This window comes from Maniola hyperantus, chromosome 1 (genome assembly GCF_902806685.2).
Source record: "Maniola hyperantus chromosome 1, iAphHyp1.2, whole genome shotgun sequence".
NCBI lineage: Eukaryota > Metazoa > Arthropoda > Insecta > Lepidoptera > Nymphalidae > Maniola > Maniola hyperantus.
This window is the reverse complement of record NC_048536.1, coordinates 8,396,223-8,421,096: the sequence shown is the minus strand read 5'-3', so window position 1 is coordinate 8,421,096 and position 24,874 is coordinate 8,396,223. Positions and strand designations below refer to the sequence as shown.

General features: G+C 38.3%; 2 protein-coding genes across 4 annotated transcripts; one reads left to right on the top strand and one right to left on the bottom strand.

The window, feature by feature from the left end:
* Window positions 1-276: 276 nt before the first annotated feature.
* Window positions 277-5,026, top strand: Rab14 (RAS oncogene family member Rab14). Of its 2 annotated transcripts, none has more exons than XM_034973183.2 (5): window positions 277-435; window positions 751-860; window positions 1,491-1,671; window positions 1,983-2,165; window positions 3,651-5,026. In XM_034973183.2, the coding sequence occupies exons 2-5, from the start codon at window positions 755-757 to the stop codon at window positions 3,820-3,822; spliced, it is 642 nt and encodes a 213-aa protein (XP_034829074.1). In that variant the 5' UTR covers window positions 277-435; window positions 751-754; the 3' UTR covers window positions 3,823-5,026. The 2 variants fall into 2 exon arrangements, with proteins under 2 accessions (XP_034829074.1, XP_069365683.1); XM_069509582.1 differs by lacking the exon at window positions 277-435 and adding an exon at window positions 487-630.
* Window positions 5,027-8,708: 3,682 nt separating this feature from the next.
* On the bottom strand, window positions 8,709-24,764 carry LOC117992398 (carnitine O-acetyltransferase-like). Of its 2 annotated transcripts, none has more exons than XM_034980121.2 (13): window positions 24,329-24,764; window positions 23,680-23,709; window positions 22,422-22,661; window positions 20,436-20,647; window positions 19,824-19,974; window positions 18,941-19,115; window positions 18,475-18,662; window positions 17,919-18,019; window positions 17,288-17,407; window positions 16,729-16,851; window positions 13,718-13,916; window positions 11,654-11,791; window positions 8,709-11,450 (listed from the first exon to the last, which is right to left on the bottom strand). In XM_034980121.2, the coding sequence occupies exons 1-13, from the start codon at window positions 24,377-24,379 to the stop codon at window positions 11,235-11,237; spliced, it is 1,944 nt and encodes a 647-aa protein (XP_034836012.1). In that variant the 5' UTR covers window positions 24,380-24,764; the 3' UTR covers window positions 8,709-11,234. The 2 variants fall into 2 exon arrangements, with proteins under 2 accessions (XP_034836012.1, XP_069365666.1); XM_069509565.1 differs by having other exon boundaries at window positions 24,468-24,764.
* Window positions 24,765-24,874: the final 110 nt, after the last annotated feature.

Sequence of the window (24,874 nt, the reverse complement as noted above, 5' to 3'; positions counted from 1 at the left end):
ATTATTGATGTTTTTTTAAAACATGTTCAAAAATATAAAATATTCTAGTAAAGTACATTTAAATAGCATTTAAATTTTCGCGCTCTCGCACGCCTTGCGCGCTTTTAGTGCCCTCTAGATGTGAGCACACGCGTAACTTTGAAAAAGAAATCTAGAGTCGCACATCTATCTCTAGTATATAGTAGATAATCTATGGTCGCACATCTATCTCTAGTATATAGTAGATAATCTATGGTCTGAGGCCTACCAGTAAATAGTGATCTGTGGTGCCTACGTCTTTGCAATTGCAATTTGCATCGAAGAACATTCATTGTAATCAACAACTAATATTATAAAAATTCTTGTTAGTATATTATTCCAGGGTTTGTGTTGTTCAATAGCAAAATTAGCCACGGTCTTAATTTTTTACTGCAGTAACGCATTCTGAACTAATAAGTAGGTGTTTTACTAATCTACCTCTGTTATGTTAAAATTTTAAAGGAGAGCCCGAGATCTGAGACAGCCAGCCGTGTTTGATCATTGATGTTTCTGTAACATTACCATCCATTGTATTGTTCCTGAAATCTCATACGTACTTATTAATCTGCCTACTATTGCTACTAAGCAACCATTTATTGCTTGGAAAAGTTCGTGAGTCATAATATTATTGCATTTACCTATATAAAATGAGTGTATTCATCGAATTCATTGCATAGGTACCTTGTTTTGGAAGTAGTAATGGTATTAAGTACTAATTCATTTTATTTTTAGCAAAATGACATCGGGACCTTATAATTACTCATATATTTTCAAATATATAATCATTGGTGATATGGGAGTTGGCAAGTCATGTCTTCTACATCAGTTCACAGAGAAAAAATGTAAGTACCTACCTATATAAGGTGTACCTATCATATACACCTAGCGTATAATCACAAAAATGTTTGAAAGATGATATCCAGTTGGTACACCTATAAGCCAATATCTGGAACTGAATTGAAGTAAAGTACCTATTTTCATGAAACTTCTCCAAAGAATATAAACAAGACCAAAAAAAAAAAAATTGTTTTTTATTGTTTGTAGGTACATTGTGATTTGTGAGACAGATTTTGATTTGTGCTACTTTGATTAGGAGTTATGATGTCCCTGTGGGTTGTGGGAGAGGGGCAGGGGGTTAGGGTGTAAGTGGATCCTCCACAATCTATTTTTACTTGTTGGTGATGTGATAATTTTGATATAACATAATGCAATTAAATTGTGAAATTTGAGCAGCCCAACTCCACTGCACTTGCACTGGAAAACTTCTTAGTGTTAAAATATGCATAAAACCAGTCAAGCAGAAACCAAATGCTTACACTGTGGAGCTGCTCATCCAGTGACCTGCTTGCTTGTTTGTTCACTATTAATATAAAAGAAAAAACATATTCCTAAGATTTCTGGATCCTCATTACAATAATTCATTAGCATAAGTAAAGTTTTTTTTTTTTCAAAAAAAAAATTCGTATCTTTAGTTATGGCTGACTGCCCTCACACCATTGGAGTAGAATTTGGAACTCGGATAATTGAAGTTGCTGGTCAAAAAATAAAACTTCAAATTTGGGACACTGCAGGACAAGAACGATTCAGGGCTGTGACACGTTCATATTATAGAGGTGCTGCCGGTGCCCTTATGGTCTACGATATTACAAGGAGGTAAGTAGTTTATGGAAGTACATCTAAAAATATACTGTGACTGACTGACTGATCAATCAACGCACGGTCAAACTACTGGGTGGATCCGGCTGAAATTTGGCATGTAGATAGCTATTATGACGAAGGCATCCACTAAGAAAGCATTTTTGAAAATTCAACCCCTAAGGGGGTGAATTAGGGGTTTGAAATTTGTGTAGTCAATGCAGACGAAGTCGTGAGCATAAGCTAGGGCAAAATAAATATCATGCTCATCAAAATTATTTATGGGATTATTTATCATCCATCTGTGGTGTCTTCATTCTCTATTTCAGGTCGACATACAACCACCTAAGTAGTTGGCTCACAGATACTAGAAATCTGACAAATCCCAGCACTGTAATATTTCTTATTGGAAATAAGTCAGACTTAGATGGTCAACGAGATGTTACATATGAAGAAGCTAAACAGTTTGCTGATGAGAATGGACTAATGTTTGTCGAAGCTAGTGCTAAAACGTGAGTAAAACAAGCATTTATTATTTGAATAACCAACTAGTTTTTGCTTAGGTATCTGCATGGTTTTAGTTTCATGAAAAATCTCTAGCTCCTTGCTTTTACAGACGAAACCTTTAATACTCATTGGCTCTTTACCTGCATTCCTGCAAATAATATTTATATTATGTGTAAACATTACTATATTATTAACAACTACGTGACGCCCGCGACTTTGTCCGCGTAACTTTGATTTTCCGTTATAATAAATAGCCTATGTTCTTTCCTGAAATGCCAGCTATCTCTATATCAAATTTCGTCAAAATCGCTCAGACAGATGGGCCGTGAAAACCTAGCAAACAGACAGATGGACAGACAGACCGACACACTTTTGCATTTATAATACTAAACTGGATATGCAAAAGGCAAATTTAATAAAATAAGAATATTAAAAAAACCAACTTCCAAAAACACTACAAAGTAAAAAATAACTTTTTATCTAACTCGCTCGGAAAAAATCCGTTTGCCCTTTGAAGTTGGCGTGGAAAATGGTAATTTTGCTCGCTAGTGTGCAAAGTACGAGTTGAAATTCGAACCTGACGAACTGTGGTCCATAGTTGCGTACCACGAATCAGTACCCTTATTATAAATGCGAAAGTGTGTTTGTTTGTCCTTCAATCACGTCGCAACGGTGCAATGGATTGACGTGATTTTTTTGCATGGGTATAGATAAAGACCTGGAGAGTGACATAGGCTACTTTTTATCCCGGGAAATCAAAGAGTTCCCACGGGATTTTTAAAAACCTATTTCCACGCGGACGAAGTCGCGGGCATCAGCTAGTGTACAATAAAGCTGGATAGTAGACCTTTCACAAAAAGAAGTCAAGAACTGGAAGTACGGTTTCCCACTCACACAGTATGCATAAAATATGATTTATACACCAATAACTGACTGGGACTAATCCAGATATTATATACCACATAATATCGATGGTTCCTTGTGGACCTAAATCTTCAATGAATTATTTTGGATAGGAATGAAAAAAAGTCAACAATGTGTTTGAATCCAATATCCAATCCATCAGGTTAGTTGCGTCCACTGCTGGACATAGGCCTTTCCAAGAGCACGCCACCAAACGCGGTCCTCAGCCTTCCTCATCCACCCGCTCCCCACCACCTTCTTCAGGTCATCGGTCCTGTGGCTGGAGGGCTGGAGGTTTAGATATTTATGTTGTATTATATTTAAATATCCTGATGTTAAGTTTACCGGTTAATATACCTAAATTAAATTCAATTTAATTTATGCGCCACGTTCTTCACACAAATCACATTTAAACGTATGAGGATGTTATGGTTGACATCCTCATACATTATGTACGTTACGTAGTAATAATATTTTGAGGGGTGCGTGCGCAGTAGTGCACTGGCGATGGGTTGAGATGATGATGATCTATGAGTCCATGATTTAGGTTTATAAATACTATGAGATTTATTAAAATACATTTTCAGGGGTCAAAACGTGGAGGAAGCATTCTTAGAGACTGCCAAAAAAATTTATCAAAGTATTCAAGACGGGCGACTGGACCTCAACGCGGCGGAGTCGGGCGTGCAGCACAAGCCCGCCGCGCCGGGCCGCCCGCTGGCCGCGCCGCCCGCCGCGCGCGACCCTTGCGCGTGCTAGCCGCGCACCCCACACTGACGATCCACACTTCACAGTTCTGTTGTCCATAGTTCTTATCACTTGCTTATTTGAGCATTTAAGTCTATTTTGTGTGCTAATAGTAGGGATCCAAGCCATAGCATAGATTACAGTGAATACCGAGCTCTACATTTTGAATGTTGGCTGTGGTATCTACACATAGGTACATGAAACAGCGAAATCGATTAATAAGAACGTATATTACAGCAAAAGTAAAACTGATTATAATGCAGTCATATTTTCACTTTTTCGTGCTATTTTGTTCATTTTTAGTAGAATTTGATCAGAGTAAGGCGCAAGGCACACCGACAGAGCTGAGGCGCGGCGCCTATTTCAGTACACCAATTTCAATGGTATATATATCGCAGGGAAAAGGTATAAGACCAAGATTTGGTCATGTCCCTTAGGGATATCTCAACTCAAGTTGACCATTTCAGTAAACCAATCTATACTTATAATAAAACTGTTGCTGGACAATTTCTGTACATCAGTGCCCTTATTATAAATGCGAAAGTGTGTTTGTTTGTTGGTTTGTCCTTGAATCACGTCGCAACGGTTCAATGGATTGACGGGATTTTGTATGGGTATAGATAAAGACCTGGAGACTGACATAGGCTACTTTTTATCCCGGAAAATCAACGAGTTCCCACGGGATTAAAAAAAAAACTTAATTCCACGCGTACGAAGTCGCGGGCGTCAGCTAGTTAAAATATACTTTGACAATTTTAATCGGGGGAAGCATTATTATAGAGCCTAAAACAATTTTTTTTGGAATTTTTATCTGTCTGTCTGTTCCCGCATCACGCAAAAACTACTGAACCGATTCTTATGAAATTTGGTACAGTGGTAGCTGATAGCCCGGGTTAACATAAAGGGTAGTTTTATCCGTTAAAAAATTAGGGATTCGCGATAAGGGATTAATTTATTTATCGATTTTACTCCATAACTCCGTCAAATTTGAACCGATTTGAAAAGAAAGATTTTGAAAAGATCTCCGGGACGAGACGTCCCGTCGTGACGACCCGTACGATTGCGCGCGAGGTCCGTGCGGGTGTGCGACGCGTCCCCACCCCGATTGCCATCTCGACCTATCGCGTATTATAGTTATCGAAAAGACCACGTCTATATGCGTTAACCCTATCAATTCCTACCGGCCACTTAGAAAGTATTTTTTATTTAACTATATTTTATATTAAAATTATATAATACTAGCTGATGCCCGCGACTTCGTCCGCGCGACTAGGGGTTTTAAAGAACCCCTATGACTTACCCCAGACTCAGTGGCGTGCAGGTCATAGAGGCATAAATGCACTGCTTACCTCAGTTGTAATAGCTCAATGCAAATTTTACATTATGACCTGCTAGTAAACAGGTTCCCCTAACTAATGCCTACCCTGGCTTCAAACCCTGTGCACGCCACTGCCCAGACTCAAGTTTGTAGAATAAAAAGTAGCCTACGTCTGTACCCATGATGCCTTTAATCGAAATCAGTTTAGCAATTTAGGCGTGAAAAGGTGACTTTCGAATTAAAATATGGATTATTACAAATAAAACCTGAAGTGCAGCTAATCCTTACTTTATATATTTTTAATGTTTATTTTAGTATTATGTTGCAATTGGTCTAGCCAGGAAAGTACTGCTAAGTAAATATTTTAACAAATTAGCTTTTGTGACAGTTAGAATCAGACCAGAGCCAATCAAGAAAATAATATATCAAAAATAATATTAGCATTAATAAATCACTTTTAGCTACCATAGACCTATGTATAGGTAATTAGGTAAGAAAATATATACCTACTGATCTCGTGAAACTTTTTGTTTTTGTCCAACTTTGTAAACTATATTGACTTGATTGAAATCACAGCCAAAAAAAACACGCCATCGAAGGTTTCTAGCATGCCCTTAACTTTGAATTTTTAGCTGGTTCGATTCCCGGGTGAAACATGCGAATTTAGATTTAGTTAAAAACTAGCTTATGCTCGCGACTTCGTCCGCGTGGACCACACAAATTTCAAACCCCTATTCCCTATACCCCTAGCTATCTGCATGCCAAATTTCAGCCCGATCCGTCCAGTATTTTGAGCTGTGCGTTGATAGATCAGTCAGTCAGTGAGTCACCATTTACATATTTAGACTAGCTTCTTCTCGCGACTTCGTCCGCGTGGACAACACAAATTTCAAACCCCTATTTCACCACCTTAGGGGTTGAATTTTCAAAAAATCCTTTCTTAGCGGATGCCTACGTCATAATAGCTATCTGCTTGCCAAATTTCAGCCCGATCCGTCCAGTAGTTTGAGCTGTGCATTGATAGATCAGTCAGTCAGTCACCTTTTACTTTTATATATTTAGATTAAAGATTATAAATTTGGCCTAGCCTTACTGATCATAGGTAGACAGGTCGAGATGGCGATCGGGGTGTGAGGCGGGGGGACGCCCGGCACACTCGCACGTCACCCGCGCTATCCCGCACCGGGTAAGCGAGGGGCTGTGCGGGTGTACGGGGCGTTGTCCTCACCCCGATTGCTATCTCGATCTGTCGCGTACTATAAGTATCAAGATCAAGCTGAGATAGGCCCCAAAATTTACATCAAAAATCTGGATGGCTTCACTAAAACAAAAATAGAAATAGTGAGCAAACGAGCAGGCAGGTAACCTGATGTTAAGTGATTACCGCCGCCCATGAACATTTGCAGTACCAGAGGAACTGCCGATGCATTGTCGGCCTTTTTGTTGGTCCGCCCCTTGACGTTGTTGTAATCTAGTGGGAACACCGCCGATGGGAGCTGATTCCACAGTTTGCATGTGCGTGGAAAGACTGATCTGGCACAACGACAAGTGGATTCAAACAAAATTAGTACCTAAATAATATTTTTATATTGAAAATGTTATTGCGTATGCCCACAGGTTAAATATGTATAATAATAATTATCATCATCATCATTAGGTATCAATCGATAGATGTCCACTTCTGGACATACAGCTAGGTCTCTTGTAGGGACTTCCACACACTACAGTCTTGCGCCGCCTGAATTAAGCGCATCCCTGCAACTCGTTTAATATTGTCTGGCCACGTAGTGGGGGTACTTCGAACACTGCGCTTTCGAGGTCGCCATTCTACCAATAGGTCTACTAGGTGTATCGGTTTTTCGAACTATATGCCCTGTTATCTATTATCACTTCAGCTTCGCAGCCGTTTAGCTGTTTCGGTTTCTCTTGTTCTCCTCATTTCTGATTTGATCACGTTGAGAAACTTCGAGCATAGCTCTCCATAGCCCGTTGAGTGACTGAGCTTTCTTAGGAGGTACATAATAATTAGTGACCATTGCCCTGTTTATCAAACGTTACAAGTCTTGTATTACAAGCGTTTCTCTTGTAAATTTGTGCATTTTTACAAGAATGCGTTTATCAAAACTACACTTGTAAACTACAAGCTACAAGTAATATCACTTGTAATACAAGTGTTTTTCACACTTGTATTTGTGGTTTTGTTCATCAAAAATGCCTTTGTAGCTTGTAGCTTGTAACTTGTAACGAAAAAGTTGGAGAGCCTCCGTTGACTCTTAATTTATTTTAGAAGTTGTTTGCAAGTATGATATTGTATAAAAGAATAATTAAATTATCTAGTACCTAGTAGTAAATAGGTAAAATAACTATTAAATAATTCAAAGGTGTAATTTTATAAAACTTATCCATGTTGCTCTTTTTAAATTTGACCAAAACGTGTCTTATATACATACGAGTATGCTGGCAGAATCTTTTTCGGCAGATACAAGTCCAAGTGACTGACATAGCAATAGTATCTCTTTCCACTCTGCTATTTTTTGGTCTTTAGATAATTTATCAGTAAATGCGCCAAATAAAATATCTTTTTTGTCACGAATTTCTTAATTGAAGAATAATTGTAACTTTTGAATCAGATTTCGCCATTTTTTGCGGTGTAATTCGAATAGCGAAAATTTTTAAAGTCTATCTATTTTTCCAAATTTTAAGTCTAACCTTAATTCATGAAAAATAATGTATTATTTTTAATTTAAACTTTTTATGTAGGTACTTCCTGTTGGTGTATCAAAACAGAATAAATAAAAGTAGGTAGGTAAATAAAATAAGGAGCAATAGGTTTTACAAATAGGTTATTTAACACAAAATTAAATTATTTGAAAAAAAGTTTTATTTTTAACAATAACTTGACTAGTTATGGTACCGTAATTTCTATTTTATCGACATTTATTACGATTGAAAAATTATTTTGCAATTTAGCAAAAATAAAGTGTTATAAATTAAAAATACAAGTTCTACAAGTCTTGTAAAATTCTACAAGTCTTGTGAAATTATTTGATAAACATAATTTACAAGAGTTTGTAAAAAAGTTCTTGTAACTTGTAACTTGTGAGCTTGTAGACTTGTAATGTTTGATAAACAGGGCACATGTCTCGGATACACAATATGTCATCACTGGTCCGTGTTCCCTGTTCACCATCAATATAATACGTTAGTACGATGTCAACCTTCTAAAAAAGATCGTGCACGCAATCAGTCGCACGGATTGAAAGAAAAGAAAAACGTTTATTTTTTAAAGCTGTACCACATTACCAGTTAGAACTGGTAGGATAGCGAATACAGCTAAGCTAGACCCAGAGCTGTGAAAGCAAGAAACTAAACAAGAGCTACTACAGCTGAGCTGTAATGTGTCTAATTTGCTAACAAAATCTTTGTGAATAGAATGTGTCATAAGTCCATAAGATTTTAAGATATGATCATAGATAAAAACTGTTTTTGACACAGCGATGCTTATTCGCGTCTCGTTCGACCGTTGTATGTATAAATATTATGTAATATACTATTTTAATCTTGTTTATATTTTATGGTATTTTTATTAAAAGGGTGCACTTTAATCTCATTCACATTCCACACGTAATTGGGGCTTTGGAGACATTTCACTTTTGTTGCATAGTGCGCGCAAAACGAGTAATCTGATCTGAACGCGAGGCATATGGCTGCGTATTGTACAAACACATATCTCAGCCGGGCTTGCTTGCGTATTTAATCCTTAGTCTATGACCTGCGCAAACCGCCATGTTGCAACTTCAGATTGGACTAGGTCAACTTGTTTTGCGATCTCTGTAACAATTTTACGTTAGTGTTTGTGTAGTATAAAAATAAAATAATATAAACTTGTAAGTTAAAGAAGTAAGATAACAAATGAAATTGAGATGGAAATATTGTAATTTATATTACAAGTAATAATGATTAGATGAATAATGTTTGTATTCTATTGGTAAGTATAGCCAATTTACAAAATACGTACTGGCAATGGAGTATATTATGTAAACCTAATAAAAGGACCGCTTCATTTACATTACCGAGCTCATTTTAGCTCTCGTGAAAGGAGTTTTTGAACTCAGTTATACATATAAATGATTCAGTCCCATTTGTGGGTTTCACGCATATACCTCGCTACGCATCCTCAGTGGAAAGGCTTAGTAGGCTTAGTTAAGACATGTTCTGTTAAGATTTTATCATTTTAAAATTACTTGGCTTTCTTCTTTTTAATCCAGACTTTGAATTGTTAACAGTATTTTTTTTAACGAATTGATATATTCAGCTTCTAAATTTCTTGTAAATTCAATTTAAAATGTGACTATTGCTAACATAACCCTGTTACATAAATCGTATTATAGTTTATTGAATAGGTATTATAATAATTGTTAACTGTGTAATTTTTATTATTACTTGATTGAAATATTATTTATTGCTATTCAATTTTTTATTTTATAAAATGTATCATATTATAATAGATTATTATGAAAGTACAACAATGTTTTATTCCTCTAGCCTGAAGGTGTATACCGACACATGCGCACACGCTCGACTGCGCACACAACGCGCATCGCATCAACACATAACATAGCGCGTCACTGTCTCTACGTACAGTAGCCGGCAATAAAAATTGTGCATCAACCTTTAGAATGAGATTTCGGCTTTATAGAGCGTTGTCTCTGTCACTTATACCTATGTGACGTTTTGTCGGTCTCGACGGCAAGACAACGCTTTACGAAACCGCTACCTCTTCTAAAGGTTGATGTATAATATTTCCTGCCGGATACGATACAGTACGTGCATATCGCGAACGCGTTATCATGTTTGTACTCACAAACGTGCACGCCGTGACTTGTACAACATTCACGCTATCCATTCGTAGGTGCACGTGCACATTATGTTGTCCTCTCACGATGCGCGTTGTGCGCACAGTTCGTGCGCGTGCGTCATTGCCTTGAGATGCCTACATAGCCTACGATGCCTGTCCACTGAAGCTGAGCGGAGGATTTTATTATTATTATTGGTAGATGACGACAATTTTATTGCCAATTAACACGCGTGTGCTAAACACGCCTCAGCTCCGCTTTGCTGCAGTTGACAGCTTGCCAGGAAAGCTTAGTAGGATTCGTCATCGCAAGAGGCTTCTAACTTACAAACTATAAAAATACACCTCAATATTACATTACAAATATCTTTATTTATAATTAAATAAAATGATTTAAATATACTTTATATGGTAAATATACGACCTATCCGCTATGACGCGTAACGCCTCCAAAGTCCAAATCTATGTTGATTCAAATCATTATTAAATACTGTTATATAAGTCCCGCAAATTGCTATTGCGCTGAAACCATGTTTCTTAACATGTAATTTTGACGTCAGCCGAAATAAAAATATACCATCGAAACTTCAGAGAGGCTCCTCTGGTGCTGCAAATATTCATGGGCGGCGGTAATCACTTAACATCAGGTGTCCCGCCTGCTCGTTTGCTCGCTATATCTATAAAAAAAAGTAAAAAAAGTCAGTGCTGACGTCACTAAAATGGCGGCCACGCGTATTAGCAATTTGCGGGACTTATACACTGAATCAAGTTAAAATACATAAAATTAATATGAATAGAAATACCTTGTAAGATCGTTTTGCCTGCAGTACACAATAAGAACGACACTAGCGCCCTCTTTTATTTTCAACTCTTTCGATCGTAGTGTAGTCAAGGAGACAAGGAGGAGTAAGGTATCATCCCGCACTTATCTCAGCAGCCCTCTATCATGCATCTATATTTTTAACTATGGATAGAGCACTCTTATTACCTACTATCGATATCGCTATCCCCCTTTGACTCCCGAGCGAAAGCGAGCAAACAGTCTCACTTGCGCTTGCTATTTAACAAAGTACAAATGAGGCCGCAAGCGGTGTAATAGAGGCCTATTACAGTATCAATATTTTTTAATGCGATATCGCGATCCTGTATCGAGCAAATATTGATGGTAATGCATCCGAGTGTTCTTGATAAGTTGAAATCTTGTGATTGCAGAATGTGTTCACAGAGAGCTTCAACGTGGCGTGTGGGCGATCACAGCTTGGAGCGCGCCGTGTGCAGCAGCACGTCGTGCATGTCGCGCATCGCGTGCTCGAGCGCGGTGCGGTAGTGCGCGGCTGCGGTGGCGGAGTGCGCCGCGAAGGCCGCAGTTGCGAAGTTGACGTCGTTGTCGCGCGGGTTGTAGCACGTAGCGTACCCGTCGGCGACGAGCGGCCCGTAGCACATGAACCCATCGCACTTGCATGCCACCTGATACCGAAAACGAACTAAATACGGATGTTGCCATTTTAATAAAATCAGCAACTACAGATCAAACGTCAAAATGCGCGCCTAGCATGGGAGCTTGTATGAAAAAGTGACGTTATTAACATTTGGTATGCTTTTTTATGGTTCCAAGGGTAAATTGTGTTTCTGTTTCATGTCGAATTTAGATTTCTCCGAAATATACACACCTGACTTGTAGATATTCTCATATGAGCACTTCTCACATATCCAGGGTCAGAATATAATTTCGGCAACTCAATACCATTTTCGATCGCTGTCAATTTTAGTCCCAGTAAATGTCTGTCAACGCCAAATCCTTGTAATGCCTGTGAAATTAATAATTTGATTACTTTCTATATTAAAGTAAAAGACCGAAAATCGACAAAGTGCATGTGCCAACGGTCTTTGAAGGGAGGTTGCTATCGGATTAAGTTACCAGCCCAGATGACTCCCGTGACATTATTTTAAAATAAGGCCCCCATTGTACTCTTGAAATAATTTTTTCGCTATGAAAGAAACAATAACGAAATTTTACAGAAACGAGAAATATACAGAACAAGAAATCTTAATAGCTCATAGCAAATGCTATTTGAAAATCATAATTTAATCATTTATAGTACGCGACAGGTCGAAATGGCAATCGGGGTATGAGGCGGGAAAACGCCCCACACACTCGGCCGGCGCTCGCCCGCACCAGGTTAGCGTGGAGGCTGTGCGGGTGTGCGCGGCGTTCAATCCCCGATTGCGAGCTGTCGCGGACTATACATAGGAATATAGTAAGTATAGTATTCCAAAATTTCTCTCTCTAACTTTTTTATAGGAATAGGGGTGGAATGGTCTCCGTGCGCTCGCCCACGTACGGTCAAGCCTTAACTGAACAGTATAGTCGTGCGCCACGACGGCCGCGTGCAGAGCGGCTAGACTGTCATGTACGTCCTGCGTCCCGCATGGCGCGCATGCAGGTCACGAACTCCACGGAGCACAAGCGGATGGTCTCCGTGCGCTCGCCCACGTACGGTCAAGCCTTACCTGAACGGTATAGTCCTTGTGCGCCGCGTGCAGAGCGGCGACCCTGTCATGTACGTCCTGCGTCCCGCATGGCGCGCATGCAGGTCACGAACTCCACGGAGCACAAGCGGATGGTCTCCGTGCGCTCGCCCACGTACGGTCAAGCCTTACCTGAACGGTATAGTCCTTGTGCGCCGCGTGCAGAGCGGCGACCCTGTCATGTACGTCCTGCGTCCCGCATAGCGCGCATGCAGGTCACGGACTCCATGGAGCACAAGCGGATGGTCTCCGTGCGCTCGCCCACGTACGGTCAAGCCTCACCTGAACGGTATAGTCCTTGTGCGCCGCGTGCAGAGCGGCGACCCTGTCATGTACGTCCTGCGTCCCGCATAGCGCGCATGCAGGTCACGGACTCCACGGAGCACAAGCGGATGGTCTCCGTGCGCTCGCCCACATATGGTCAAGCCTTAACTGAACAGTATAGTCGTGCGCCACGACGGCCGCGTGCAGAGCGGCTAGACTGTCATGTACGTCCTGCGTCCCGCATGGCGCGCATGCAGGTCACGAACTCCACGGAGCACAAGCGGATGGTCTCCGTGCGCTCGCCCACGTACGGTCAAGCCTTACCTGAACGGTATAGTCCTTGTGCGCCGCGTGCAGAGCGGCGACCCTGTCATGTACGTCCTGCGTCCCGCATGGCGCGCATGCAGGTCACGAACTCCACGGAGCACAAGCGGATGGTCTCCGTGCGCTCGCCCAAGTACGGTCAAGCCTTACCTGAACGGTATAGTCCTTGTGCGCCGCGTGCAGAGCGGCGACCCTGTCATGTACGTCCTGCGTCCCGCATAGCGCGCATGCAGGTCACGGACTCCATGGAGCACAAGCGGATGGTCTCCGTGCGCTCGCCCACGTACGGTCAAGCCTCACCTGAACGGTATAGTCCTTGTGCGCCGCGTGCAGAGCGGCGACCCTGTCATGTACGTCCTGCGTCCCGCATAGCGCGCATGCAGGTCACGGACGCCACGGAGCACAAGCGGATGGTCTCCGTGCGCTCGCCCACATATGGTCAAGCCTTAACTGAACAGTATAGTCGTGCGCCACGACGGCCGCGTGCAAAGCGGCTAGACTGTCATGTACGTCCTGCGTCCCGCATGGCGCGCATGCAGGTCACGAACTCCACGGACCACAAGCGGATGGTCTCCGTGTGCTTGCCCACGTTCGGTCAAGCCTTAGTTAGCCCTTACCTGAACGGTGTAGTCCTTGTGCGCCGCGACGGCCGCGCGCAGAGCGGCGAGCTTGTCGTGTGCGGAGGCCTGTGTGTCCAGCATGGCGCGCGCGAAGGCCACGGACTCCACAGAGCACGAGCGGATGGTCTCCGTGCGCCCGCCTACGTACATGCGCGTTGCAGCAGATTCGTAGTGCGCGCCCGGCGTTTTGTGCAGCCTGCAACCCAGCATGGGCATGTAGTGAAAACTAATAATGCAATTCGATACAAAATTTATTATTGTTACAAATTATGCTAGGCTAAGCAACCAACAGAGTCAGTATACCTATGTATAATACCTCGCGTCGCTTCGACACTTCACCGTTGTCCATTGAGCTATTCCTAGTGAAAATACTTAATGTGAACTTTACCAAATAGCTCATTGAAGAACTTTTAGAGTAAGAGCCCATAACCTAGGGTTCATAGTAGCCAAATTGTTCATATCTCCTGCAGTATAATTGTGGAAAAAATCAGCTTTTTATACTGTGACGTAGTTAGTTACAGGGTTACTAGGTATACTATGACATAGCTATATGCTAGAGCTATGTCACCTATACCGCGTTCATTAGCATCATTCAACGCGCTTTTGGACAACAATCTTGGACGATTTAACCTATGGACTTGTAACGCGCCTAATATTACGAATAAAAATTTCTGTCACTTTTGGTGCGGGACGAGGAAACACTACATAGACAACTTGACACACTCACTCAACAAAGTTTTGTGTCATTATTAACACACACATATCTAAATCTTCAAGACTACTACATTTTACGCACACTAATAAGTTATATACATCAACATACAAAGACATTACGAGTGTAAGACAGTCAAATTGATTTGCGATGCTACCGTATCGATATTTTAAAATATATCGATAGTTTTTCAGAAACAAAAGTAGAAGTAAGAATTTATTACTCGTATTTAATTACTTAAAACCAGTGTTTGGTCAGCGTAGCGTATTCTTGCATACATTCACCTCACTTAATAGGTGATTATCCCAAAAACTAATAATGCAACGTAAAAATAAGAAAAATATTTATTTAAAAAATATGCACATACTTTTTTACTTATTTTATATCATTTTTAATCTTTTGTATTTTTTATATAACGAAATTTTCATTTAAAATTTCGATAGTGAAAATGTGCTTATTAATGACTTATATTATTACATAATACAAAATAAACCTGACCGCGCAAAAGCCTACCAAACATAATTAGTAGGTATATCAATCAATAAAATGTTTTTTTCTTTCCAATCAATCATTTATTTATTGCACATTGGGTTTACATGGTAATTCCAATATGGTGTACTCTTTGTCCAAAAAAATTAAATGTAAGTTATTAAATATAACACGTATTGCCCTTACAAATTAGCAATGCAAAAATTTTCTCAATACCTGCCGCTTTTACCCCACAGCAAAATTCCATAAGACAGATATGATACTATGAAAATAAATTAGTAAACACACACGGTGGCCTCTTCTATTTTTAACACGTCATTGGGGTCGATTCTCTTGTACACAATCTCTAAACTAAACTAAAATGGCACGTCTAAATCTATTGCTATCCATTTCATAATGTTGCTTGCGGAAAAGGATAGCACTAGATTTAGACCTGTTAATTTAGTTTAGTTTATAGATTGTGTACAAGCGAATCGGCCCCATTATTTACCATTAGGTTAATGTTATGTACATTCTTGGCGATTTAATACATAAATTTTATACATTTCGCGCCTATCACTAAAATTGCGTTGCTTTCATTTTTTTTAAATGTATTAAGTACGTGAAATCACAGAAATCGACCAGTTTTATTACAAGTATAGGTAGCGAAAAAATTGTGGTAATTAATAATAACTATTCTTTACTTGACTTGAAGACGGTAATTTAGTCGTTAATAATAAAGAAAATGTTTTCATCGATATCGATAATCGAACCGCAATCACTATCGTACTACTACGTAATTTCATGCTGTTCACGCGTATTCAAATTTTAACCTAATTTGTATATATCGAGGGTTGCAATTGTTTAGAAAAAACAAAATATAGTCTCGTGAGGAGTGTGACTCGTTTCTACCGAATTATGTATTACGTACTCAATTACTGAATCGGTAAAGTTCTCGATTGTTATTTTATTATAATAATTTATGTAATTTAATTTATAGAAAGCGTTTATTACACCAAAAATACTTACTTATGAAATGAAATTCCATCTTTTTGTAAATTTGATGTGTTTGATTTGTTCTTGCACTCACTAACGGCACAAACAGGCATTTTTCACCCAGCGTGTAAGACGTCGTCACACATCGAAAACGATTCGGACAATGACAAAATCGATTCCGCAAACAGTGTTTATAAACGCAGTGGATTAAAAATCCATTACTATTGACAGAGGGGAATAATCATGCGAGGCGCGTCCTTAGGTTAAATCGTCCAAGACAACAATGCTCAATGGGACCCATTCAATGACGGGTGTACGCGGAGAGCATTGCATGAATGTCATTCAACGTGCTCAGCGTACATTCAAAAATCCTTTATGAGTTTAATGTTTTATCGTTTTGTATTTTGTCTTTTTTGTACCTTTATTTGTATTTAAATTTATCATTAATCATCAATTTAGTGTAAGTGGCACTGCCGTTCTAATTAGATATAAATAAATAATAAATAGCTCTGGATGGCGTTCCGGATGGACCATTCATATTTGTTGCTGTCGTTGTCCACGTTTCAGCGCCGAAGTTACGATGAAGACAGATGTGGAAGACTTTTAGACATTGAGTAAATGACGACAATACGACATAGTCAAATTAAAATACAAGTTACAAACATACATACATAGACTGCTAAACTCATAACCCTTCCTTTTGACTTTACCGTAGTCAGGTAAAATTGGGTAAAAAAAATTAGTTTTTTTTAATCGGGTAAGTATAAGTAAAAAAATAGTTATTTTTTTACCCGGCTACGAGACGACTTTTTATTAAATAGTATATTATTACCTATAAAATGCATATTGCATCGCCATTTGCAAGTAACTATCCGGACTCATCTTGTGTGACTTGATGAAATTTTTACCATATTTGTCATATTTGAAGCAATTCAGATCTAAATCGGCGACCAGTCTGTAACAATAACCAGATTATAGTGGTTAGTATTTAACACAGTGTAGTAAAGATACAGTGTAGAAACGAGCGTACGTAGCGAAGTAAGGGGGCAATATCACTCAATATCTAGATATACTTTTACAGGCATATGCCCAGTGGCGTGCACAGGATTTGAAGTCAGGTTATGAACTTATTTACTTGTTATAACATTTAAGTATGAACATCATCAATCATAATGAAAAATAAGCATTTGATTTATAACAACTAGGGTAAGCAGAGCTTTTATGCCTCTATGAGCTACACGCCACTACTAGTGATGCTCATCTGGTGTAATGTGGTGAAAGAAGTCTTCAGTTAGGTGTAATGGTTCTCGAAATATACCCTCAGCATACACACAAAATTCGTATTCTTTGTTTATAATATTAAGTGTAGATAAATAGGAATAGTAACGTACTTGTCCAAGCTTTGCTTTGCAGTGTTGATCATTGCCGTAACTTCACTGTCAACATTAAACTCCAGGCGCACGGGTTCCTTCGGGCTCGACGACGGCGACTCAGCAGGTTTGTCTTGCTCTCTGCAATTTTATTACCACTTTAATCAATCATGAGTCCCTCTGATGTATTGTAAAGTGTCAGAAAAACATATTACTACCTACAATATTATAAATGCGAAAGTATGTTGGTTTGTTGGTTTTGTTGGTTTTTCCTTTAATCACATTGCAACGGGCTAACGGATCGCCGTGTGATTTTCGCATGGTTATAGGTAAACCTGGAGAGTGACATAAATACTTTTTGTACAGAAAAATTAAAGAATTCCCACGGGATTTTCAAAAGACTAAATCCACGTGAACGAAGTCGCGGGCATCATCTAATTAGTATTATTTTTTAGTTTCACCACCCATCAGTATCAGAATCAGTTTTCTCCTACCGAATTATAATATGGGTACCTTCAAGACAAGAGTGAATAGGCATCTTCTAGGCAAGCGCGCTCCATCTTAGGCTGCATCATCACTTGCCACCAGGTCTGATTGCAGCCAAGCGCTAGTCTATAAATAAAATAAAATAAAAAGTAAACTGAAAACTTACATATATTTGATGATGAAGTCGGTAAGAACGGCAATCGGTTGTCCTTCAGCCGGGGAATGCTCATACGTCAAACCAGTGACACCATCAGCTCCGACAATGAACTGAAAAAAAAAATCATAATAGTCTACTGTTGCCGAACTAACAATGCCACCCCTGAAATGGACATATACAAGTATGCTGGAAAACGCGTGCCATACAAAATTAGTTCATTGTTGTGACGAATCGAAGCGTCACATCGAGCATACCGGGAATTGACATTTTGTGTCAAATGGTCTTCGTATTGACACTATGTTGACAGATGTCTCATCACGTGTACACGAGGCTCACTGCTGCTTGCTTCAAACTTCAACAGGTCTGCAAAGCGGAGTTGGTGGGTTGGAAGTAAATGTTAGTGATGTGACATCAATAAGAAGACTATATCATACAAAGGGTCAGTTTAAGTTCCCGTTTTGCTCAGTGGTGCGTTTCGAATCGGCACAAGAATGTCATTTTTATGGTACACCTTTTCCAGCGTACTGGAATATGGCCATTTCAGTGATTATTATGGTTTAAATACCTGTATGGTCTTGTCGAACCACCGGTTGGCACCATTGCTAGTCGAACCACCGCCATGGATGGTTTGTGCAGCCGCAACGTTGCGGCGCGCGTCGTCGTCTGCGCAGCGCCACAGCCCCACCCCACCGTCCAGACACAGCACGGCCAAGCTGCTCTCCACGTCCGCTAACGAAGCCCTATTCACCTTGTCTGAAAAACATTGCAACGATGTCATACACGTTAAAGTCCACTTTGACAAAGTCACGGGCATCTTCAATTTTTTTTTAATATCCAGTGTGAACTCTTTGATTTTCCGGGATAAAAAGCAGCCAAGTTCATCCCTGGGTTGCAAACTATCTGTGTTACAAATTTTCTGTTAATTGTATGGGCTGTGAAAAGCTAGCAGGCAGACAGTCAGGCACACTTTTGTATTTTTAACATTAGAATGGATATATTCACCCTTATCTTCCTTTGGAATATTTACAAACCTTTGGATAAAAGTTGATAAGTCTTTGCCCAGGCATCCCTGTTTTCCGACGTAAGAATGCCTATGGGATTATTGCTTGGCACCGTAGATAAGTCTACCACTTTTTTTAATACTTGAGCAATCTGATCAACATTTAACCTTTTTCCATCACTGCCCCAAAGATCCACATGGAAAATCTGGAAGTACATATAACTTTTTGCATTTTGCCGTATTTAAACAATCATCATCACAAGATAATGAATAAATATAAAATAGGTATCGATTATATTATTTTATACCTACCTAGTTACTATAAAATCAATTAGTACTAGGTACAATAGATTGGTTGTCAAGCACGATTATAATTTATTTATATGATTTTTAATTTAGCTGTTTGCTGATAAAATTGTACATGGGTAAGATGAAAATACCTGTGATATTGATAAATTAAGAATACATATGTTTGTGTAACTGATTACATAATATCTATATTTTATCTAGATTAGATAACTATTTTATTGTTAGTACTTTGTACTGATAAAAGTATACCGAAATATAAGTACCTACCTACATATAATATTAAGATATACTTAAATAATGAAATAAAGTTATTGAGTTGTATGTGGCTGAGACAAGACCTTCTGTTAAGTATAAAAATACCTGAGTTAAAAGGTCTAGCTCTTCCAAATCAAATGGCACTAAATCTAATCAACTTTATTAACATGCATAGTGTGTGCGTGTGTCTGTGTGCGTTTATGCATGCATGCGGGTTGTTGTAAAAGCTAGATCTTTTTGTTACTTTTACCAACCATTACTTTCATAAATGCGTAAAAATGACTATTAAATGACTATTAATGACATTTATTGTACAGTCAGGGAATTCGTTTGAAAGAAAAATATCTTACATGGTTATTATGTATAACAGTTATATATTTTGTATCATTGAATGATAATTTATCTCTTTTCTCATATGGTATACGACATGTGCCAAAAATCTTCTTATATTGTGCCATATCTAGTGGACTTTTCCCCATCATTTCAACAGGAATTTTATCACTAAAAAATACAACATATTAGTATTTGCACACTACACACGAAAGCTGCTAACTTGACTAGTTGTTTATATATGAAGCAGCTGTATGTGCAGTCATACTTATTTAGTTGTACACATGTTATCTCTTAAACTAAATTCTAAATTGACTAAAGTGATGCTATTATTTTTACAATGTGAGGAATAGCAGTACTTTAAGACGATTCAATTTAATTTATTTTGTGTACAACCAAATAGCTATAGGAGGAAATGACCTTCAGAATATCTATACATATAATAATTGAATGATTTTTGTAACATTAAATATATTTCATTCATTTCGGGTCATCTAGTATCTATTAAAATATGAGCTTATGTAAAATTGATCATGCTCTCTCTGTTAAAGAAAAATCTCTAAATGTGCACGTAGAATTTGTAAGCAAGCTTTATATCAAGTAAAACAAGACATATAATTGAATTCACTCACTTGTCTATCAAGGCCTTGTAATCTAAAGCAGCAAGTAATGTTTTAGCAGCATATTTAAGTTGATCTTCTTGACTGTTAAATTTTCGGAATGGAAAAACTAGACCTGGACTTGAAAATACCACAACGGGATCCCTGTACTCCAAGTAGGCAGTATTGAGCCACCATTCTTCAAGCCAGTTCTCATGCTTGCCAGCTCGCTTTTCCAGTAGAGCCTACAACATTATTTGTGAAACTTATTAACTCATTCATTCTATTTTTTAAATATCGACAGCATTGATTTATTTTGTTGTTTTCCCTTCCTTTAATATTATAGGGAAATAAACATGGGCATTTTTCCTCATCCATATCATAACCGTAATACACACAAAAAAAATTGTAATTTTAATATACAGTCAGAGCCATTTGCAACTGAATTATTAAATAAATTAATAAAATAAAAATATTTTTTTATCATTTTTACAAGTACTTTTGAATCATCTAGTTACACATCTAAATATATAAAATTCAAAGTCCTGACTGACTGACTGACATAGATATCAACGCACAGCCTAAACTGCTGGTCCTAAAGACATGAAATTTGGAGGGTCTATTCTTTGTGAAGAGTAGGTATCCACTAAGAAAGGATTTTTTGAAATTCCACCCCTAAGTTGGTTAAATGGGGGATGAAAGTTTGTATGAAAGTCGGTCATTTTTCAAGTTATTTGCATGAAAATTGGTGTTTGGGTTTTCGGTCACAAATGAAGAAATACATGTTTCAGGATTTTTGGAAAATTTGCCCATAAGGGTGGTAAAATAGGGGATGTAAGTTTGTATGTGAAATCAACGCACAGCCTAAACCGCTGGTCCTAAAGACATGAAATTTGGAGGGTTTATTCTTTGTAAAGAGTAGGTATCCACTAAGAAAGGATTTTTCGAACTTCCACCCCTAAGTTGGTTAAATGGGGGATGGAAGTTTGTATGAAAGTCGGTCATTTTCCAAGTTATTTGCATGAAAATTGGTATTTGGGTTTTCTGACTGACTGACTGACAAAGATATCAACGCACAGCCTAAACCGCTGGTCCATGAAATTTGGAGGGTCTATTCTTTGTAAAGAGTAGGTATCCACTAAGAAAGGATTTTTCGAAATTCCACCCCTAAGTGGGTTAAATGGGGGATGGAAGTTTGTATGAAAGTCCGTCATTTGTCAAGTTATTTGCATGAAAATTGGTATTTGGGTTTTCGGTCACAAATGAAGAAATACGTGTTTCAGGATTTTTGGAAAATTTGCCCATAAGGGTGGTAAAATAGGGGATGAAAGTTTGTATGGGAAAGTTTTAATTATTGATATTATAATTGACTCGAAATTTGGAAAGTAGGTTTTTCTTGAGGTTAAGTGTCAGCTTAGAAACGACTATGACAAAATTCCCCCCCTAAAGGAGTGAAATGGGGGTTGGAAGGTTATATGTGTTATGTGCGCGTCCTGATGTTATAATGTTTGTTTCTGAAAAAAAAATGCCATTTGTTTCCTGTAGGCCACGCGGGCAGAAGCTAGTCTACCATATTTTGTAAGAATGTATCATATATGTATGTATGTATACCTACCGATAAAACACAATTCCTGGTTATAGCTTATAGATTTACCCCTGGATCTTAGGATTCCGTACCCGAAGGGTGCCAAAGGGACCCTATTACGAAGCTTCCACTGTCCATTCGTCTGTCGGTCTGTCAATGGGCTGTATCTCATGAACCGTAATAGGTAGAGTTGAAATTTTCAGTGTGTATTTGTATTGCCACTATAATAACAAATAGTAAAAATGGCCACTATTTAAATAAAAAAAATAAAAAAGTACATAGAAACAATTGTACAGAACTTTTCATGTGCGGATCTGACTCACACTTGAGGTTTATTAGGACTATCTGCACCTAATATAAGTGGCCCCCAATTTTGAACAGACTGAAAAAGGAGAAGGTTCCATGACAGTGCAGTGTCATTAAAATAAAATTACCTGTAATTTTTGCCCCACTCCACCTTCAAACTCTTTAACAAGATTAGATGTTGCAGCAAATTCTTCATCATTCAGAAATGGTTGAACAGTCTTAAGATATTTGCTAAGTGTGTCAGTTAGTTTAGGCACTGGTAGTTGGGGCAGTTTTTGTGTTTTAACTGAGTGCTGTGCTGAAGTATAGTTGGATACAACTTGTAAAGAACTGGCATAAGGTTCTAGCATAAATCCTCTGGAGCCACACTAGAAAAAAAAGGGTGAGTTAAAGAGAGGATTCCTAAAGGATAACTTTCTTATCTCAAGCAGTTTAATCTTTATCATATTATCTTTTATCTGACTGACTTATATATCAACGCAACGCCTAAACCACTGGTCCTAGAGACATGAAATTTTGAGGGTGTGTTCTTTGTAAAGAGTAGGTATCCACTAAGAAAGGATTTTGACGAAATTCCACCCCTTAGTGGGTTAAATAGTTTGTTTAGTTGAAAGTTTGTATGTAAGTGTCCATCATTTTTCAAGTTATTTGCATGAAAATTGGTTTTTGGGTTTTCGGTCACAAATGTCGAAATATGTGTCAGCTAGTTTACTTAATAAAACAATGTCAGCTATTCTCCATACAATACTTTAAATAAACATATTATCTATATATAAAAGGAAAAGCTGACTGATCTATCAATGCACAGCTCATACTACTAGACGGATCGGGCTGAAATTTGGCATGCAGATAGTTATCATGACTTAGACATCTGCAAAGAAAGGATTGTTGAAAATATAATCCCTGAAGGGGGAAAACAGGGGTTTGAAATTTGTGTAGTCTGCACAGATGAAGACACTGGCATAAGTTAGTAAAACCATATAAACCAGCTATACTCACATTTTTGTCAGAGTATGCCTGAGATAAGCCTGACCTGACTAGTTTGGGACTTGAGTTGACAACCACCAAAAACATGAGTTTAGTAAGTTTATTTATATAGGTGTTTGTTGTTATAATTGAAAACTGCCAAAATCACATCCTTTGCAATTGAATCTTCTTATGATGAGATCAGTATAAAAACTCTAATTAAATAATTATGATACACATCGAGAGCCTCAATAGCTCAACCCGTAAAGGAGTGGACTGAAAACCGAAAAGGTCGACGGTTCAAACCCCGCCCGTTGCACTATTGTCCTACCTACTCCTAGCACAAGCCTGACGCTTAGTTGGAGATGAAAGTCATTTAACATGGCTAATATTCTTTTTAAAATATATATATTAACTTACTATTCTTAGTCCTCTTAGCATTTTGTGGTCCTGAAATATGTAAGATGCATTATCAACTGCCAAAATCTAAATATATACAAGGAAAAGGTGACTGATTGACTGACTAATCTACCAACGCACAGCTCAAACTACTGGATGAATCGGACTGAAATTTGGCTACAGATAGCTATTATGACATAGGCATCCACTAAGAAAGGATTTTTAAAAATTCAACCCCTAAGGGGGTGAAATAGGAGTTCGAAATTTGTGTAGTCTAGGTGGACGTGAGCATAAGCTAGTTACATATAAGTCCGCTACTCGCTAGTAATCCATACTAATAAAAGCTGGCTGATTGACTGACCTATCAACGGTCAGATCGGGCTGAAATTTGGCATGTAGATAGCTATTATGATGTAGCCATCCACTAAGAAATGATTTTTGAATGTTCGCGGACGCAATCGTGGGGACAAGCTGAGAGGAATGTAAGCCTATTATTAATTCTGTTTACAGGTACTTTATTATGGCGATATTGAAGCGACGATAATTATGTATTCATTGCTTAGGCTCTTACAATGAAAAGTAAAAACCTACCATAAAATTTGTAGCATATGGTTTTAAAAACAAAAGGATATTTAGTCGAAGATTATCATCAGATTAGTTTCTTACTTACTTCGTACTGAAGTCTGGACTTTTGCACTGTGTTACTGCTATTGCTAGACATGAAATTACCTTCAATGATTGTAAAGTTGAAGTAATGTAGTGAAAGGAATTCGGCAAATGTTAAGTGGGTAATTTGCACAATCACCTACCGCTTACTAAACCTGTCGTATAAACCGGTAGGTGTAGAACTTTGATTTTCAATAATAATCAAAATATCAAGGTAGAGCGTAGCGAAACCAATAATAATTATTAATCTATGATTTCAAGTTTTAAATAATTGAATAAAATATTATACGTAAGCCAGTCACTTTCTCATAACAATCGCTATTAATATAGTATAGAATATGCTTTAACGACAAGATAAAACAATAAAAATCATAAAAAAATTATAAAATAAAAATGCATACAGTGCGACAAGGCTCTCTTGGCACTTAAATGACATTGACACTTGACAAGGGGCGCTGTTAGAGAACCTTGGAGAACAAAGGCTAAAATCACGAACCCTCCGAACAAGGACTATTTGATTGTGACACTTACTGTTAGCTAGAGCGAGATA

What these genes read in the sequence shown, in the direction of transcription:
- Rab14 (XM_034973183.2), top strand. Translation starts at nt 755, where the DNA reads ATGACATCGGGACCTTATAATTACTCATATATTTTCAAATATATAATC. An exon ending in TCAGTTCACAGAGAAAAAAT is followed by an intron (nt 861 to 1,490) that starts GTAAGTACCTAC and finishes TCGTATCTTTAG; the next exon opens with TTATGGCTGACTGCCCTCAC. An exon ending in GTCGAAGCTAGTGCTAAAAC is followed by an intron (nt 2,166 to 3,650) that starts GTGAGTAAAACA and finishes ATACATTTTCAG; the next exon opens with GGGTCAAAACGTGGAGGAAG.
- LOC117992398 (XM_034980121.2), bottom strand. Translation starts at nt 24,379, where the DNA reads ATGTCTAGCAATAGCAGTAACACAGTGCAAAAGTCCAGACTTCAGTAC. An exon ending in TTATCAACTTTTATCCAAAG is followed by an intron (nt 18,663 to 18,940) that starts GTTTGTAAATAT and finishes AATGTTTTTCAG; the next exon opens with ACAAGGTGAATAGGGCTTCG. An exon ending in ACAAGGACTACACCGTTCAG is followed by an intron (nt 11,792 to 13,717) that starts GTAAGGGCTAAC and finishes TTAATTTCACAG; the next exon opens with GCATTACAAGGATTTGGCGT.